This window comes from Eleginops maclovinus, chromosome 4, assembly GCF_036324505.1.
Source record: "Eleginops maclovinus isolate JMC-PN-2008 ecotype Puerto Natales chromosome 4, JC_Emac_rtc_rv5, whole genome shotgun sequence".
NCBI classification, from domain to species: Eukaryota; Metazoa; Chordata; class Actinopteri; order Perciformes; family Eleginopidae; genus Eleginops; species Eleginops maclovinus.
Genome location: NC_086352.1, coordinates 27,160,546 through 27,180,908, shown reverse-complemented (window position 1 = coordinate 27,180,908; position 20,363 = coordinate 27,160,546). Strand labels below are relative to the sequence as shown.

At 44.2% G+C, this 20,363-nt stretch overlaps 1 protein-coding gene across 3 annotated transcripts in view; it reads left to right on the top strand.

The window, feature by feature from the left end:
- nav2a (neuron navigator 2a) overlaps window positions 1–20,363 on the top strand; it is a 196,293-nt gene that overhangs the window by 142,997 nt on the left and 32,933 nt on the right. For 2 of the 3 annotated variants that reach the window (XM_063881446.1, XM_063881445.1), the window contains exons 1-5: window positions 3,002–4,059; window positions 5,711–5,814; window positions 5,904–6,012; window positions 7,054–7,482; window positions 11,946–12,068. In XM_063881446.1, coding sequence (XP_063737516.1) covers window positions 3,101–4,059; window positions 5,711–5,814; window positions 5,904–6,012; window positions 7,054–7,482; window positions 11,946–12,068 — 1,724 coding nt within the window. In that variant the 5' untranslated portion in view covers window positions 3,002–3,100. Of the gene's footprint in view, window positions 1–2,852; window positions 4,060–5,710; window positions 5,815–5,903; window positions 6,013–7,053; window positions 7,483–11,945; window positions 12,069–20,363 lie in introns of those variants that run through there. The other variant, XM_063881447.1, reaches the window with a different exon arrangement.

Below are 20,363 nucleotides of genomic sequence, written 5' to 3'. Positions count from 1 at the left end.
CACACACACACACACACACACTCAAAGGATTGTTGACATTTGTGTGGAATGACACGGTTTTCCTCGGCTGAAGACAGGCATTAACACAAAGAGCGCACGCACAGACACGTGAGTGTGGCCATCCATGAAAAGAGCCTTGGGTGCACCAAACTGCCTTGATGTTATCAGTAGAGGGTGAGACAGGTTTTTTTTATTGCAGACAGGAAGTGCGGTGGTGGTCTGTTGTCCTTTTCTCTTTTAGTGCTCTACTGCTGTCATTTTCTGCTCTTGATTTGATTCTCTGACTGCTAGCAGGTTGAGTCGTAAACACTGAAATTCTTTCAACATGTTTCCTCAAGCACCTCGCTCGCCCAGCGCAGTGAACGAGGGGCAATGTGCATTTCAGTTCCAGGGTTTGGCCTAAGGATGCACTGGGCGGGTCATTAGGTCAATGACCCATTCTCTGGGCATGTTCGGACTCTTCTGTGTTTATTTTTAAGGGAGAAGTGTTTCCTCAAGTGCATTCTTTGCTGATAATTAAAAGCTGGTTTCTTAAAACGCAGCCGTTTTGTTGAGGATTTGTGATCAATATATTTACTAGAGGTTTTTGTATCAGATTTGAGTCCATCTGTTTATGGTCATGAATTGTATATTGTCTCTGTATATTTTGTGTTCAACAGACATATCATGATACAACACAAATACACACACCTAATTAAAAACAAACCAAAAATCACCCAGCAGAAATAGACACCGACACCATATTTAAAAAAATAATTTCTAAACAGGAACTTTTTCTAGCTTGACGAAGAATAAATATGCATGCAGTTTTTTCCCTTGACGAAATCTAACATACCTTGTGGCAGAAACGTGTGACCACAACAATTTTATTTTTTTGTGTTTCTTTATTTTAAGACGGGCTGATGTTTTGAACTTTCTCTGGAATGTTTGCTTGGGTTTATGATGCAACAGTGTCCAAGTCCACCTCTAGAGTCACTTCTGACCCCACATGTTGAAGATTGACCACTTTCCGGCCCCTTACCAACCCAACCAGAGCATGTCAGCCCCGGTCACTGGGTCCAGTCATGACAACGAGCAGCTGTCCCCAGTGTCCGGGGGCCTGTCCTTGTCCTGCTTTTCTTCCTCTGTTCCTTTCTGACCCCAAAATCCAAGCTGACCCCATTCACAGACAGCACGGACCGTCCTGCTTGCCCATATCAAATGCTGCACTCATCCCAAACCTGCAGTGCCAGTCCCTCAGCAGGTTCCCCCCGCTCATTCAGCCGCCTCCAATAGGACGCCAGCTATTAGCAACCTGACCCACTTTTTCGATTGCTAACTGCTAGCACGGCTAATTGGGCTCTAATCACTGCCTAATGGCTGCATTGTTTCAGGCTGCTCACACTAAATGCTAAACAGGCGGAGAAAAGGAGAGGCAGCAACGAGTGCCTATTTCCAATTAGGACATGAAAGGTGCAGTAAAATTGAAATAAAATGGAGAGCCAGATGAAGAAGGGGTAAACAGGCGGATTGAGTGTTTTATGCGTACATTTTGATGAGATCACATGGAAAACATGAATATGTAGTGTATCTAGCTGACATAAATTAAAGGAAACTTCACTCAGAACCAAACAAGCACTGTGAGTGTAGGTGAGCTTTTTCCATCAGACATATCACAGGGAAAGATCCAGAATTAGTATTTCTATTTCTGGATTAAGCAGCAAATGTCTTGTTTTTTCTAAAACTATCCAGTATAGTAAGATCATGTTTTCAATCCTTTCCAAATCAACGTTTACTCTTTAAAAATGAATTCATTCAAAATCCTTTGGACCATAGACATGTAAAAGGAAATAAGCAAGGAGAAAAGCACACAGTTATGCAGTGTATTAAACACCTAAACTCCCACAAGTCTTAGGTGATTACCTAAGCCTAGGCACAACATCACAGCACTGACCTGGAATACATCTAAGAGGGGGGGGGGGGGGGGGTGTTGTTGCAACGGAAAATTAGGATTTATTCCTCGCAGTGCTCCCTGCGCAGTCTTTCTCTCACTGGCCGTTGGTGTTTGAATATTCAAATGTTACTGGTCTGGTGGTGTAACTCAGTGTTGCTGGTAGCACCACCCTACACACACACACACACACACACACACACACACACGCACACGCACACGCACACACACGCACGCACACACACTGACAACCTCAGCAGCTCTCAGGACACTCTCAGTAAGACCAGAGACTTGCAGCAGGGATCCAGGTCTACTCTCACTCTTCAGCTCTTGGTAAGTGTTCTAGTTGAGATGCTGCTGAGCCACAGAAGGATCCAGGCAATTTGTTTTTAGGTGAAACATCGTAACAAAGTTTCACAGGAGCATGTTTACACTGCAAGAAAAGTCTTTCTGTTCTGTTCATGTCGGAGTTAGCCTGTGTGTTTATACCATTTATGAATCTATTTTAAACGGGTACATGTATTCACACAGTGTGTCTTTGTAACGCAGAGGGAAGCGAACCAAAAGCAGTCCATATAAGTCCAAGCCTTATAAGTGCAGCAGCGCTCCTCAACTCGGCCTGCTTGGAAAGGCTTTAAAGCACTCGAGTCTGCTCCTCATTGTTTTTATAAACAGTTTGTGATGGGCTCCTCTCATTGTTAGTGCTAAGGGGTTTTTAACAGTTTTGGTGGATAGCCCGAAAGGAAAGTAATGGCAGGTTTGGCTGCATCAGACAGGCCACCTCCAGGCCCTTATAAGGCCACTGTGTGTGGGGTCAGAAGACTCAGCATCTGTTTCCCCTCTCTCCCCCGCGGCTTGATTTTTCCTCTCCATCTTTACCTTCCTATCTCATTGTTAATGAAAGCTCTCCTTTCTGCTGCAGATTCCTCAGAGGGCATGACCTCACAGCCTTCGGTGATGACTGAGCATGCTCCGTCATCCGCAGTGACCATCAGCTCCTCCACCAGCATCCCAGCTGCTACCTCCACCCAGGTTCCTCCCGCATCTTCCTCATCGTCCTCCACGGCCATTCCCCAGCCCAACAGCAACAGCAAACCCTGGAGGAGTAAGTCGGTGAGCTCCAAGCACATCTCCGCTCCTTCCTCCTCCACCAGCACCGCCACGTCTGCCATGCAGTCTACCAAGCAGGAGAAGGACTCCTGTAAGGCCGATGCTCCTCCTAAAGTTGTTGCTCAGAAGTCAATGCTGGAGAAGCTAAAGCTCTTCAACAGCAAAGGAAGCTCCAAATCCTCTGCCTCCTCCTCCAATGGACTAGCGGCCGCAACAGAGAGCGCTGTCCTAGCCAGGCAGCTCGCAGCGGCGCAGGTGGAGCGGTCAGAAACTGGCTCCAACACCGACCCCCTGGAGGAAGACGATGGCAACGTCCGGCCGGGAATGAACGGGACTAGCAACGGGACGGCCTACGCAGCAGCGCCATCAGCAGCTACTACTGTCTCCACAACCGCCAGCAGCCCCAAAATGGCCCTGAGAGGCATCGCCCAGCGCACTTTCAGCAGAGCTCTGACTGCCAAGAAGAGCTCTGTCAAAAGCACAGAGAAGGACAAAGACAAAGGGAAGGAGAAGGGGAAGGATGTGGGGAAACGCATCTCAGCCCCCGACAGGACCGAGCTCAGGGGAGACGAGCTTAAGGAGGAAGCAGCTCCTGTAACCACGGACCCAGACAGCTCAAACAAAAGGACCTCTAAAATCACCAGCTTCATACCCAAGGGGGGTAAAGTGGCCAAAAAGGAGAGTTCCACCCCTGCACACAGCGGAATACCAAAGCCAGGAGGCAAAGCCCCGGGAGTCGGGGGGAAAGCCTCCTCAGTGAAGGAAGCGGGCGAGAGGCCCCGGAGCATGCGGTTAGGAGGGGGTCTCGCCATGCACCGGGGGCCACTGGACAGGGACAGCAGGCACTCCAGCTCTACCTCCAGCCTGGCCTCCACAGAGGGGAAGACTTGCGCCTCCTCTGGGGCGGGAGGAGGCTCCACTCAGAGCACAGCCAGCAACACCATCAGCGTGCAGCTACCTCAGACTCAACAGCACCACAGCCACCCCAATACGGCCACTGTCGCACCTTTCATGTACAGGTGAGAACACACACACACACACACACACACACACACACACACACACACACACACACACACACACACACACACACACACACACACACACACACACACACACACACACACACACACACAGCTGTAGTAACTGTTATAGGCACAACATTTCTATTATTGCAAAAAATGTAAAATTGTAATGTTGCTTTTCTTTAAGCATGTTTTCTTTCAAACCTAGTCGCCATTTAGCTCTTAATTTGACACACTCTTTTTGTTTTTGTCGTTTGTAGAATACTCCTTTAATCAACCATAAGTTAGAATCAGATAAAGCCCATATTGCATATTTAGACATGATAGTCCTCATGGCAGTACATTATCTAGGGAAGTTTAACAGTGGTATGTATAGGTATGTTTTTACCCTACTCACCTTAGTTTCTGCCCCTTGGTTTAACTTTATTGATACAACTATAAAAAGCCGGACACAACAGTGAGATCTAGCTGATAAAACAAAGTCATTAAACTGTTGCACATCCTACACACGGCACATTGTCCAGAAGTGGTGATGTTGCATTCCTCAGGGACTATTTGAAGTTGGCAAATATTTACTGGAGTATATTTGTTCAGTCGTATACGTGATAACAGTTCTGGGTAAGCTGTTCTTTCCAAGCATATAAATAACCACAATGTTGATGTTTAACCCTGTGTCTAGGATTAAGTTAGAGTGCGAGAAGTCATCAAATATCTGACCTTCGATTCTCTGTCGGCATCAAAAAACTAAATCTGAAAGTAACCATCTGTGAACTGTTAACCAGGAATGCCACATCTGTGCTCCTGTGTGTGTAGGCAGAGTGTATTGTCTGCATGTGTGTGCACTTGTATCTTGGCAAATATGTGTGGATGTTGTGTGCCTCTGACCTCTGGTCCCAGTCCCAGTGTGATAAGGAAGCCGGTCCCTCTGGTTCTCCAAAAGTGCTCCACACAGCCGCTCATTAGCCTCATGACACTTCCTGCCCCGCCGCCCTTTTTCCCTCCCGTCCTGACCTGTAGCCAACTGACCCACCTTTACACAATACCCCCATCCTCTGGATCGGGACACTGTTTACCTGTCAGGTACCATTACCAGCAGGATTACATCGCCTCCAGCTGTCAGAGAGAGTATGTTTGATGGAAAATAAGAAATGTACAATCACTCTTTATGTTGCTTTTTCCCTCCCTTGCCGAGGCCTGGTAAACTAAAAAGAAGTCTTAATTGTTGGATACTAGCAAGGAAAAATGTCAGTGCATGAATATAACCTCACGTTTCAGCAAAACATCAGATAACGAATAGAAAACTTTACCAGCTGCTTTTGTTGAGCAGAGTAAGAGGCAGCCCTTGGTTTTCAGTGGCTAAAACACAAGGACAAAGACTGGGATCAGGCAAAGACCAAAGGCTGGGAATAACCGTCACTGTCTCTAAACGCAGTAGCGCGGGGACTGTATCGACTGTATATCCTTCAAAGACAACCGGCCGCCGTTCTGGGCTTAGCAGGCGTTCATTTTGGACTTTGGTCACAAGGCTTGACACATATTTAGTTCCTAATCAGGTTTATCCCTCTTTCGTGACAATTTGCCTAATATAATGTTCCCACTAAATGCACAATAATAAACCCCCCCCCCGACCTATTGTTTTTCCCAGATCTCAAACAGACGGCTTGGATACGGCAGACAGTGAGAGCGGCTCAGGAGGAAGAGACGTTTCCTTCACCAAGAGCGGCCAGCTGTCCATCGAGGACCTTTCAGGTGTGTGATCTTTGGCGGTGAAGGGTCTGTGTTTAGCTTATTGTGCTGGTAAATATCCCTAAACTCGTTTCCTCTTTTGCCCCACTCAGGGGAAGACCCAGAGACCAGACGGTTGCGTACAGTCAAGAACATCGCCGACCTGCGGCAGAACCTGGAGGAGACCATGTCCAGCTTAAGAGGAACTCAGGTCACACACAGGTAATATTACTTTCTACTTTAATTTTCCAAGCCCCAGCAACCAATATAAGCCTACTGTCTCAGAAAATAAACAGAACATAGTAGGTAAGAGTAATATCCATATACGTAGTTATGCTGGATCATTTATCCAAGAACATAAAAAAAGACTCATTCATAAAGATAAATAGCAATTCAAAATATTCTGGTCACCTTCAGTACTGCTCACAGGGAAGTGTATCAAATGTGTGGCGGAAAACAAACACTCCGCTGTTTGGGGATCATCAAAGTGTAGCGCCTTACAACGGCTGCCACGGCTGAGCGGTAAGCGGGGCAACTCAGGATAACTGCTGGGGATTTGAGTCAGGGTGAACTGCCTCGTGGTCAGCAGACTGTGTCTGTCTAGGTTTACAGGTATTACCTCAGCCTTTCTTTTTGTTGCCGTCTCATCCTTCTTTTGAGGGATGTTGCGCTTTGATCGCAGGGCATGTCTTTCATGTCCCCTTTGATTCAGGTTTAGCTCTAATCACATTCCCTCCCACTGACTCCTGACCTCTGCTCTGGCCTCGCGTCTCACTGCTGACCCAGCTGTCTCCATTTAGTGTAGGCTCTGATGTACTGCCCTGATGTCCTGATTTAGACCATACCAAAGGAGCTCTTATCTTTACTAAACCCTCTGACATTCTATTCATCTATCTACCTCGGATTGTTCTTCAGCTTGCCACTGCCAGTTTGACTGTTTTTATCTTTTAACAGATGAATGTGAAATTGAGTAGGAAAATAGGCCTTTAACCAAGATATGTCTTATTTTATATATGAGAATAAAATTAGACATTTTATCCTGAGTCAAAACACATCCCTTGCTGTCATTAAATCAGCTTGAACAATTTTTTTTCACTTAGTCGACTCAGTGTCTTCTCTTAGAGTTCATGGAGATCATGGCTTTTTCTACAACTGCAAATGAAGGATGTTGGTATAAAAACTCCTCAGAATAAATACAAGTCATAGTGCTTCCCTTGTGTTGGATGTATGGATCTAAGATTGAACCTTTATTTTTTAACTCAGCACCTTGGAAACCACCTTCGACGGCAGCGTCACCACAGACATCAGCAGCAGCGGAGGGGGCAGCGCCGTCAGCAACAACAGTGGAGGAGGGAGTCGGAGCATCCTCAGCATCACTTCTTCCCGTCCCTCTCTGTCATCATGGCGGCTGGGCCAGTCAAGCCCTCGTCTGCAGGCGGGCGACGCCCCTTCTTTGGGGAACAGTTACGGTGGCGGCCGGGTGGCCGGGAGCCAGGGAGGGCGCTACCTTTACCCAGGGAACCTCAGGCGGCAGCTGGCAGGAAGGGGAGGAGCCATTCACAGCGTGGAGCTCGGGGACAGAGCCGGGGAGGACATCGACCTGGACAGCATCGCCGTGGACGTCACTGGGTACATGAGCGATGGAGACGTGCTGACCAAGAACGCTGCACGCACTGATGATGTCGCCAGCGGGTGAGTGGATTACATACCCTTTAAAAATCCTGTAGACAGTTTTTCAATTACAACATCATTTATGTTTGTTTGTCAATTGCCAATTATAGGCAGGTTCCATCCTCTCCATGGGAGGATCTGCTTATCACAGCGGTTTATCGTTATAGATTGAATGCTTTTTGTATTTTGACTTTTGACTCTCCCCTTGGGCTTTTATAAAATGTTTCACTGCTTTCAGATTTTGTGATGAAAACAAATCGATAAATATAGCTGTTGAGCTGCATAGTTATCTAGACCTATTGATTTGGCATAGAGTGAGAAAGACTCTCAGCACATGAGCTGATTATGTTTCAACATCATAACTTCAAATTGTTCCTGTGCAAATTGATAAAATAGTAAACTGGTGAAAAAAACCAGCAGGGAGACCTACAGTATTTTATTAATGTACGTATATTTTAACCCCTTAAAATTATTATTGGTGCATCATTTATTTATGCTCACATTCCTTTGTAGGCGAGTCAAACAACGTTATTCAGACAGTGAATTTACATTTCCTCTAACTCTACTAACGGCACAGTGTTTAAAACAAAAGAAAGAGTCTGGAGTTATGGTTGATCATAGCATAGGAAACGATCATTCACAACAGATAATGGATGCTTGTTAAAAACAAAGATAAAAAGATAAAGATTTCCTTACTAAGTTCAGGTGTTTCATGTGAGCATAGGCTGTGAGATGTCTGTTATAAGAGCTTGCCAGTAGAGGGCGCTGGTGTTATCCTGCTCAGCCTCAGGAGCAGATGCAACCTTCATTCTGAACAGCTCAGATCCCACAAGTATCCCATCTCTCCGTCTGCAGACGCTGTAACGCTGATACGCCGATAACCTGTTTATTTGCTCACTCAAGGCCACTGTCCATGTTGCAACAGGCTCCCTGCATACCTCGGCCCGCACACTGTGCAATTTAAAGCTCTGCTGTCAACATTATCATTACATAGAGATGTAAAAAGGTGCCAACTCGCCTGGCATTCTCACAGCCAGAGACAGAGATACCAGGGTCTGGCTGCAGAGAATAGTTTGAGGTCAAATGAATGTAAAAAAGAACTGGAGAGGGAATAACTTCCTGTGGCCCCCATGGGCTCGCTGTGATTCACAGCCCTCAGGCAGCTGTACGAGTCGAGGGAGATAAGTGCTGTTGAAGTACTTGATATGTCTGAATCTTTGACTTGGCAGACAAAGGCCGAGCCACAGCCACACCTGGACAGGTGAGTGATGCGAGCGGGGGAACATGTTCATTAACTCACCCTAAAAAACTTGATATCCAGGCTTGGTCGGACCTGTGAAGAAAGAAAATTAAAATGAAAAAAATCTTCTTGATCACTCTTTCATTTTATCATTGAATAACTCATTATTTAGTCTATAAGATGTAGGAAATAGTTAACCATGTGAAACAGACATAGACTGATGACCTCCCCCCACCCTTCTCCACATCCTCAGACCGTTAAGCAGTTAGATCCATCACAGGATCCACTAACTGGTTCTCCCAAACGTTTACTCAAAGAAGAGGATCTGCTATTTGAAAAGCAGCCCTACACTCAGGGATTACTCCAGTGAAAAGTCAACTAAAGGAGCGGATATAGGATATAGGTAGATCTGTTTTTATTTCCCCAAGTTTTGAGATCTATCTTTCTTTCTTTAATGTGTGATGTCACCTTAATACTTGTGCTACCCCTCTGGAAACGTTGATATTTTTTTATATACAAAGAGATTGTTTAATAACAGAAAAAGCACCCACTGAGAGATGAATGGGCAAGAACAAATATTTAGACATCTGTAATCATCTGAAGGCTGAGCTCATCTCTCTGTCCTGAGTATGAATTCATTTAGTAATGGAGTCTTGCCACAGAGACAGCATGACTGATGACGCCACATTTAGTATCTACATCAACCTCCAACCCCCTCCTCTGTCTTTCCTTTCGGCTTCTCTGGCCCTTTGAGACAAGACCCCCCACCCCTTCACCTCCTCAGCTCGGGGGTATGTTTCCCGTTCTGCTCCCCCCTCCCTTCCCTTCCCTCCCATCCCTCCTCCACCTTTCTCCGACAGACCCAACCTCCAGCCAGGAGGTAAAAGCATGTGGAGCACAGGAGAGAGGCTGCATACCGACACTGAGCTCCCGCAGAGCGACACACACTCACACACTCGCTGCACTTGGACACATAATCTATACACGGGGAATTGCAGATCACTTCTCCTGATATCGCCATGATCCTACACGCTCTCACCTGCTGATATTATTCCCTCATCAGCACAGGTTCAGACCTGATAACAGACAGTAGCCAGACGGGTGAAAACGGACACCTTTTGCTTTGGAGATTTGTATTAGCAGGGCTCAACCCTCACCTGGACTTGTTTATTTTCCGTTGGAGAAACTGTGTCACCATGTACAGGGCAGAAAGGTACGTCCCAGTGTCTTACACGATCAAATCAGGAGTTTAAGAGGAGATTGTTTCTTTCTATCCCGAGCGTGACATTTCGTGTATTTCCTCTCGTCAGTACTGCAGCTTCATTCTACCTACAATAACTTTTGCTTCTGTTAGCAACACGGCTGTAAATACTCTACCTGGCTGCTCAGTTTTGGCTCATAAAGTGTCTTGTTTGGACACGTTTCTCCTGCTGCAGGAGGTTACAGGTTAACAGGCATCTGGAGCGGGAGGACAGGGAGGCTCCGTTACTCATTAGTGTGACGGATTAATATGTGTGCGACTGCCCGGCCATATTCAAGCTGACTTTGCTTTTGGGTGATGAATGCTTCCCTCAAAGTCCACCATTCTCATCGTTTGTTTTCTCTCTTATTGTTAAAATAAGCGAAGGAAGTCACATCTCCATTGGTTTATCGGTCTGATTGATTCCTTAAAACATATGTATTGGTTTGTCTTTAAAGTGGGGATACATGGGTCATTTGATCAACCTTTATGGGATGTATGATTATCACTCTGTAGCATAATGCATCTTAATATTTAGCTCATCTTACAATATCATCTTTATTATGTCAATAAAGGTGAAGTCAGATATGTCCTCTTGTTTGTTCTAAATCTTTGGTGCATGCTTACTAAATGCTAAATCTCCCTGTTTGGTCTGGACTGGGTAATGGTTAGCAGACGGCCACCAGATGACCTGAGAGAGTAGCCAGAACCATTCTGCTATCATCCAACGCTGAACTTTCCCCCTGCTCTACAAAGTGTTTAGCGTCTTTTAGCTCATTGGCTCTCCAGTGACTCAGGTGTCATCAACCGTATGTATCTGTGTGGAAAAAACCACTGACTGACCAAAAGAAAAACGTCCTGGGAATAAATCAAACAACCAGCTGCTTTTTAGCTTGTTTTGTGCCCCCAGGTGGCCAAATAAGCAACCCAAAATGATTGTAACGTTAAAATAATTAATTTAAAATCATAGATGCAGATGTAAAAATCCTAAAGACTGCAGTTTGTCCGGCATCTCTGCTGATCGCCGTTACGTTTCTGACTCACAGCTCGGATGCTGATGCAGTTTGAAAGGTTCCACAAAGGAGCTCTGTCTTAGGAAACTCTGTGTATACTGTCCATACATGTAGATATAGATGTGTGTTTGTGTGTGCTTGGTTGCCTCTTGCTTAGATCCTCAGAGATAACATAGGAAGTGTTTCAGTGGTTGGGAACTCTTGCTGCTGCTTATTTTCTCTACTACGAGTCATCACAGTCCCACACAGGAAGCCTTCACCATTTCAACAGCCTCCACTTTAAAATCAGCAAACATTTCATTGAATTGCACCTGGGTCAAACAAGTCAATATTTAGTTCCATTAGGAATCTCCTCCACGGGTAAATATTTGGAGGATTAGTTGGTGTTGTTTTAGTTTGAATGGGAATGTTTGTGTAAGTGATCTGGGCCCCAGCGTCAGGCTGCTAACGGTCAAACTCCCACAACCAATAAATCAAGACCATTCAAATTAGATTTTCCGTTATGAAATGAAGTGAATGGCCTGCTAACTGTAGCCTGCACTTACAAGTAAAGTGTATTTTTAGCTTCTTTTAGTGTTCCGCTACACAGTCAGTCATAATACGCCAGCACAGAGTTGGTGATGGACTCTGTGATGAATGCAATATCCTCTTTGTGGGGAAAAAGATGATCCTCTGTCTACTGGGCTGCCCTTTCTTTCACGGACCTCTGTTGTTTACCACCGGCCACATGAGAGAAATGTGTTAGAGTCTTCAGTGTGTGTGTGGGAACTAACTGTCACTTGTTTGTCCTTGATTGATGAGAGCAAGGCGACAGCGTCTCCTCCTGATCTTTGTAAAACAAAAGCAGCTCTGAGAAAATAAGTGTTAACCCAAGGCTTTGACAAAAAGTGGTTCTGCTTAGCGTCTAATCATCCTCTCAGAGCCCTTTAATTCTGTGAATTAGAACTGCGATATGCTGATGATATCTAACATGCTTTCTTGTGTTTTGCAGCTACATGACAGACGGAGGTTTGGGTCTGTACACGCGGCGCCTGAACCGCCTGCCCGACAGCATGGCCGCCGTCAGAGAAACGCTGCATCGAAACACGTCGTCAGGACAGGGAGATGCTGACAGGTGAGTCTCAAACTATAGTAGTATTATAGTTATTCTTTGACACTTTGATCCATGTGTTCAGGTTATTTCAGGACTCATCTTCTTGTCTAGAGTAAACGCTCTACCTTGGCTTGCTTTGCCTTCCTCTACTTATTCCAATTGATTCACATTGAGACCACAAACATGCACAAATTGGCTTTTCTGACATTTTAAATGTGCCAGGTAAACAGGTGAGCATGGGAATCTTCATCATATTGGACTTCTTCTTCTGATTAAATACATTTCCTTTCATGCCATCATATAAAGTATGTTAAACATGCTGATCCCCAAGTGTTTGTTCAGTTAAAACCAGTTTGAGTGTTTGGGCAAACACATTAAATAAAGTTAACCAATGAAGCTGAAGGCATTTTTGTTGGTTGTATTTCTTCTTCTCTACACTCCTGGTCCTGTCAGAGCAGAAATAAGAAAAAAAAGTCTTGTTTCCTGAAAGTTAAATTACTGTAGGGTCCTCTTTTTTTGTCACTAGCCTTGGTTAAAATAGTTTTGAACAGTTAAGTGAAATGTTCTCCCTGGGGGTTTTAAAATGGTGTTGATACATGCTTTCAAAAAGCTTCCTTAAACAGATTTGAAGATAATATGGATCCAAACCAAAATATCTTCAGCAGCTGGTGTTCTTTGATTCAGTTTGTGATTGTCAAAACCCAAATGTTCAAAAATAGAAACACCATTATATCCTATATAGTACCTAATGTGACTAATAATGTATCTCTGTAATTGAATATTGTGTGGGTTTTTCTCAGTACGAATACACACAATTTGTTATAACTGAGCTTTGTTGAGTACAATAAACTCCTGACATCCTTGGAGAGCAGTGAGACACACATGTTCCTGCCGGTGAGATCAGGATGAATTGGTCACAGCGTGGAGTGAAGTGAGGTGATGAGTATCTACGTATCCATTGGACTTTCCGCAGCGTCCGTGTCAGCGCAAGGGAGTCGGTGCAATGCCTTGGTCTTTGTCCTGTCCCAGAGATGGAGAGGGATTTAGTTCCTGGCTAATTGACAGATGGAAATGGATGAAGGCCAAGCAGAGCCCTGCCCTGTTGCAAGAGATGGATTGGGGGAGGAAAGAAAGAGAGGGACTGGGGTGAGAGAATAAGCTGGTTATGAAGATGGCCTGCAGAATTGATGGAGATTGGATTGAATACATTGAGACAAAGGAATGATCATTTTTCGCCAGCTATCACCAGCATCTTCCATTTTATTACAAATAAATAAATCAGGACTAGCAATCTTTGACATTTTGAAAGAAAAGCTTTCTGGTGTTCCCTGCTCGCCCAGACAGACACGCTGCTCTGTTCTGTGAAGTGCTTCAAGCGGCCTTTTCCGTAAATCCTCAGGTGTGGCTAATTTCCTGTCCCCCAGACTTATGACCTTTGCCCTCTCGCTGCCTTTTACCCCGCATGCACACACACTCATTCCTACACAATAAACTCTCCCAGCCCTTAGGTGGGGCTTAACACACACTGTCCCCCTCCTCACCTTTCCTCTCTCACCTCCTTTCGTCCTTTCCTAACCCCGCACGGCTCACCTTTCATTTAGCCTTTTCATGATTACAGACTGTAGCGAGTGAACTGAAAAATGATAGAAGTAAGGGGACTTCTCTTTTCTTCCATTTGAGTTTGTGCTTTTAACTCTCTGTGTGAGCTTTATTTCACCATGCAGGCAGATGTTAAACTTCCTCAGAAACTTCCCATTTTGCCTTCCACGATCTTCAGTCAGCTTCATTTCATTATTTCTTTCATACGATTAGAGAGAAGAGCAAGGAAGGAGTTTTAAAATTAAGAAGGGATGAGGTGACTCCCCTGCTCCCCCCTGAAGGAATGTCTGATAAATGTGCTTACTGCTTTTAGTTTGGGATTAATTAGGAGCAGAGGAAACAGCAGATAAAAAACTCATTAGCATAACGAAGAGGGGGGAAGAAGGGTGACTGGAGGGGGAAGAAGAGTGACTGCTGTAAAAGATGAGGCTACTTTGAAAGGGGTGGTTAATGGTGCACTAACGCAGGTGGAGGAGGTTTAGCACCTCTTCCCTGCATGTGTTTCCAACATGTTGTGCTTTGTAAATGTCAAAGGGGAAGATCTGAGCCCAGAGGTGTGTGTGCAGCCTGTATTTGCTCTATGGGTGTGTGAGCCCTCTATAAACCTGTTATGGTTTAAATGCCTTTTTTTACGTCTGCTGGTTTGTGATGCAGAGCTGGTGGGGGTGGGGGAAAGGTGTTTGGTGTCAGCGTGGCATTAGGGCACAAACCTTGTGACCCCTGCATGAAGAGGTCATGAGCTTCAAAGGGTTGAGGTTCACAGTTAGGAGCGCTCCTTAAACTGTTAGGCTTTCACGCTCAAACCCGTCAGATCTGACCAGAGCTGCGCTAATGAGGAGCATGAAGGAAAACAAAGCATTGAGCAGCAGGTAACAAGAAACCAATTCAAGTACATATCATTTCATCAGCCGAGTGGGGGACAGCATTCACTGATCTCTGCTGCAGATCTGCAGTTCCTGTAGGAAGTGCAGAAACTAGTTTTACCAACTGTCAAATGTATGCAAAACAGTGGGTGGAAGCCAGCAGAGAATCACACTGCACAATAGTGCCTGCGAGGAGATAGAGACAATAGAGAGTAGGAACTGCGTTTAAGTCTGTGTGTGTGTGTGTGTGTGTGTGTGTGTGTGTGTGTGTGTGTGTGTGTGTGTGTGTGTGTGTGTGTGTGTGTGTGTGTGTGTGTGTGTGTGTGTGTGTGTGTGTGTGTGTGTGTGTGTGTGTGTGTGTGTGTGTGTGTGTGTGTGTGTGTGTGTGTGTGTGTGTGTGTGTGTGTGTATCCCTATCATTTATCTCTGCGGCAGGAGAAAGAGGAAGCAATCTATAACCGTCTGTCTTCAGATTTGAATTCTCTTTGTTAAAGCAGACAAAGGAGATGTCTCTGGGGTGTGAAACCGCTGTAGCGGTGAGTGTCGGAGCAAACCCCCCCTTTCCTCTTTTTCTGAGGCGTTGAAGATATAATTTCTCTGCTCCAAATCAGAATGTGACACAAAGAAAAAAGGAACAATTAAGTCAGTTAGTTTTAGGCTGATGCTTTCAAATGAAAAAGAAGATGGTATGGTGATAAAGGTTCCTACTAATATTTTACATGTATGCAAATGATTTATCTACTTCCTGGTAATTATTCTTGATGCTACATTCAGGACGTTATAAGAATAATTTGGGAGAACGGATACTTTATCATGGGGGGTAAACATGTATTTGATGCGTGAGAAAAATACAAGCAAGATAACCAATTAAAGCCGTAGCCAAATAACTAAAATGGTGCTCTAAGTGAGCAAACGTCAATGGTGCATTCATGTGCTCCTTGGATAGTCCAATTTCCCACTTTGGAAAGTGTTATTCCTAATTTGATGTTGAGTTTGAGACTCGACAAAGAAGATATGTTTTGTTTTATTACTCAGTGTTTAAAAAACAAGTTGATAGCTGTAGTTCCGCATTGAGAGTGTTTTCTCTTGAATTTCCCAGTCAGGAACAAATGATTGTTATTGCAGCACAAATGCCATATGTTGCACTATTGACAAAAGTGAAACATAATTTGTACATCTGCCCTGTGATAGGCTTCAAAAGTGCAAATGTTTCTTCCTTCAAAAATGATTCACCATTTCTTCAGTAAGACTGCTCACAGACAGATAAAAACATAACCTCGGTGGAGATAATGAACACCAGCGTAGGGTGACCAAATCATTTGAGTGATTGATAAAAAGTATTTGAATGAACAGGTATAATTGTTACAAAGACGGGTCATGTCAGGTGAAGGCCAATTCCCATCGTTATCAAACCGTCCGGCTATAACCACCTGGCCATGATGGCTCTTGAATCCACATGAGGAGTTATCGCTTCTCCAAATCAAGGCGCAAAAAAAAGCAGTAAGTAATTCATTTCATGAACACAGAGTGTGCCAAAGACGGGGGAAACCCGCCTGCTGCTCTCCAGGCATCATGGGATGCTACAGTATAAACAGCCGTTGTTCCGCTGACAGATACACCTTCATCAGCAGCTGCCTGTTAGGACAACTAGACAGTTGTCAATCATTCTAATACCCTTGAATGAACTCCTCATTATCTTTTAATTGTAGATTTCAGGCCTTTGGTAAGTACTTTAAATTGCCTTGGTGTTTCAAAGGCACTGTACAAATACACCTGAGTAAACTTGCCTTGCCCTGCCTTTGTGGTTTTAGGCCTTACAGATTAGTCATTTAAGTCTATTAGCACTGCATACAAAAACCCAGTCTAATTATTTCATTGACACTCTGGCAGCAGAACTGGAACTGTTTCAACCTTTACTGCAAGGTGACGTCATCTGATAACATACTGCATTGGCCAATTAAGTAAATGCAAACCCACATACTGATTAATAACTTTGTATTGTAAGTTGTGTAATTCTACCGTGATACGTTTCTAGAATTATATAATACCACTTACCACTTCAAATCATTTTGCAGTCTTATGGCTTTAAATAAACTCAAACTGAGTTTTATTATCAGTAAGTTCAATGCTTTAAATGGAAATTACTTCAACTATTATTATTAATTTAGGCTTAACTAGAAATTATAACACGTTCCCATTATTTTGTCTGCCCCCATTCATGTGGATTCACATTACTATAATACTTCAAACAAACTTTGAGGACTTCCAGTTTCTCTCAGCGGGGCTGTAATCCCACCTGCAACATAGCTTTGGGTTGTTTAGATCACACACACACACACACACACACACACACACACACACACACACACACACACACACACACACATATTAGTGGCAAACCTGCTGTAACACACACATGCCCTGAGCCACAAAATGTTACATCTCCTGTCTGGACTTGAGCCGGCTCCCTGAAGGAGGAAGAGGGAGCTTCTTCTCCCCAGCTACCAGCAACACCTGGCACTCCACCTGTCTTACCCTCAACCTGTCTGTCTCTCTGCTACCCCCCACCTGCTCCCGTGGGTAAACAGAGTGAATGTTGTGGTTTGCCCCCGGCTTTAACTGTAATAATAAGCGTTCCCCTCCCCATGTTCCTGTCGTTTCATGAGCCAGCGATCTTGTTCCCCAAAGAACCAGGAGTCTATTTGTATGATAATCACATGAGCACAGCTTCATCTGCACTTTTTACCCCCCCACCCTACAGTGGTTTTACCCAGTCCTGTCCTGCCTGGAGACAACATCAACCTGTCAGTGCTGAGCACAGCTGCTGTTTTAAGAATTCGCTGCAACACTAACCCCACAGCGTGCGGGTGCCAGTCTGGTGTGTGTTGGCTCTCTCGGCTCCCCAGCAGTGTGTGGTTAACGATGGCAGAGGGGAACAGGGTGAGTCAGTGTTGGGTTACGGAGACCAGTGGCACCAGAGAAAAATGATGATTCAACCTGAACCATCTGTGGTTGTCAGGCAGTGCAGTTTGCCTGATTTTCTCCTGATGGTTTTCTATAATGATTGCAACACAAACTCAAATCATATTCTAGAGTAGCGCTATCGTCCCGAGTTCAAAGGGTCAACATTTCCCTCATTTTCTGATCAAATACACATATAATAATAACTCTGGAGTCTTTGTGAACTACGTTATCTGAAAGCTTATATTTATTTTCCAGTTGGATGAGAATTAAGCAAACACTGCTCATAGCTTGGTAGTACTGGACTGGAGACAACAGGACTGAAATTGACTTTCATGGTGATATCAAATTCGATACTGTACGACGGATTTGTAGCACAGGTTGGTTTAAGAAAGTCTTTCTTATTTAAAATGAACTCCAGTCCTACAGGAGCTAACAGTGTACTGTGATTAAAACTGGCGCAAACTGACTGAGGATTTGGTCTAAATATACATCAACATCACTCTCACTGAGGAGAAAGTGCTTAACGTTTGGTCTGAGATACCAGACAGCCCCTCGTATCCTGTGTGTGCTCTCCCTTTATTCTCAACACTTACACTTTATGCAAGCAAATGCTACTCCACACATTTCCCGACTCTCACACAGCCTTTGACTCACTAGAATACTAAATTCTGTAAAGCCCCCCCAGACATGTTTTCATACGTGTGTGTGTGTGTGTGTGTGTGTGTGTGTGTGTGTGTGTGTGTGTGTGTGTGTGTGTGTGTGTGTGTGTGTGTGTGTGTGTGTGTGTGTGTGTGTGTGTGTGTGTGTGTGTGTGTGTGTGTGTGTGTGTGTGTGTGTGTGTGTGTGTGTGTGTGTGTGTGTGTGTGTGTGTGTGTGTCTAATGAAGAGGCGTGCTGGGGCACACTGGAGCAGTCTGACCCACAGTCTGCAGGAGCTTGCTTTAAGATATAAGGTCAAACGTGTTCCCGAGTTAACGGATGCTCCCACACACTCTCACATAGCCCAGCTGCTACAGAACGCTCTTCCACCTACACAGCAAGTGAGTCATTTAAGTCTTTGTGAGGGGTAAATATGCTGTTTTCAATATAAATCTACAGGATTTTCTGTGTGTGGAATATTCTAGGTCTCAGTGACTTTTAAAAATAGAATTTCATATCAAGGATTGCCATGTTCAGTGGATTTAATATTAGGGGCTTAAAGTGCTTTCTGCCAGACATCTTTAGAGATGGCTTTTGACAGAACACGAGCTGGAAAGTCCAAAATAGCCTAAAACATAGTAGTTTGCCACATCAATTTTTGTTAAGCCCTTCTCGATTGACTTTTTCACAAATAGGAATTGGTTTGTAAACAGAGCAAAAGGCTTGCTATACTGAAAAGGGATTGACTGTTGGCAAACTACTAAAGTAACTGTGTTTTGAATCAAATGATGTCTAATCCTGAGGATGAAATGCTTGATTAAGGTCACTTCCTAAACAATTTGTTAATAAGTTAATTTGTGTTGGTACGAGATTGGATACATCTAACTGATTTGTCTTGTTTTTGACTTTTTTGTTGGTAAATATTTAGATTGTATTTCTAGTTAAACCAAGTATACACTAAATTTGCTTCCCACGTACATGTAGGAGTTGGCATGGAAAACGATTGAGAATCATGATTCCCGTGGTGAGAAAAGGAGAAAGAATTGATGAAAACTTAGGGGGTTTTAATGAGAGAAAGAAACCCTGACAGGATCCTAGGAAAAATGATGTTTCAGTTACCATGGATACTGTATGTAGACCATCTTCCCATCCTCTGGGCTTTTAACAACAACACCTGCCTCACCCTAGGAAACACACACACACACACACACACACACACACACACACACACACACACACACACACACACACACACACACACACACACACACACACACACACACACACACTAATGAGGGTGGGGCTCTCTCTCAGGTAAATAAGGGTTTTTCTCCCACACATTTTCTTTCTTTGGCCAAACACTGAATCCACAGCTCTCGGTTGATCTTTGTACTCACTGCTCTGTATTTGCTTTAGCTTGTTTGTGTTATCCTGTTTTGTCCAGTGTTTGCTGTGTTGCTCAGCTTAAATCAGTGAGATGAAATAATGACCAACGGAGAGAAAAAAGCTTGACAAGGTTTTGCCGGCAGGATTCAGAAACCAGGACGTCTTGATTGCAAAGTACATGAAGTAGCCACAGAGCTGACAGCTTTTTTTTTTATGGCAAACAGAGTTTAGAGGCTAGGGCCAACCTCTGGTCCAGTGTGGAATCTAAACCAGGCCCCCAGGAGTAAACAGTAGATGAAAAAAGAAGAACATGGACTTTAATTCATCTACAGTCAGTGCGTGGTTTGTGAGGTCCTCAGCGCGGGGTAAGTTTTAATCCTCCATACTTTCCCTGACGGATATTTTCCGTGAGGTTAGTTAGGGGTGGGAAGTCTTGGAGTCAGCAGGTTCATGCAGGTTGCAGCTTTAAAGTCACTGCATGAAGTTGATTATTCACGTTTCGTCTGCAGGAAAAGCTCAAGGACAAAGGTCTGCATGCAAGAGAGAGGGTTAACGTTATGGCTTATTAAACGTGTAACAGGCTACAGGCCGACACATTGGTACGATTTGTGCTGTCAGCCACAAGTGCTATCAGGCAGTGGGACTTTATTTGTTTACATTTCTGTTTTCAATCTTTTAAGTCACATTTTTCCCGTTTCATTTCACCGTTTAAGGTTGCTCCTGTTGCCACCTGACATTGGCATATAATTATTCTGTATTAGCATTCAGCTCTTTATTGAAACCATATGATGTTTACATTAATTTTTATATTTTCTCGACAAGAGTTGCATTTTGTATGTTTGAAATAGGTTTGTAGTTTTAAAAAA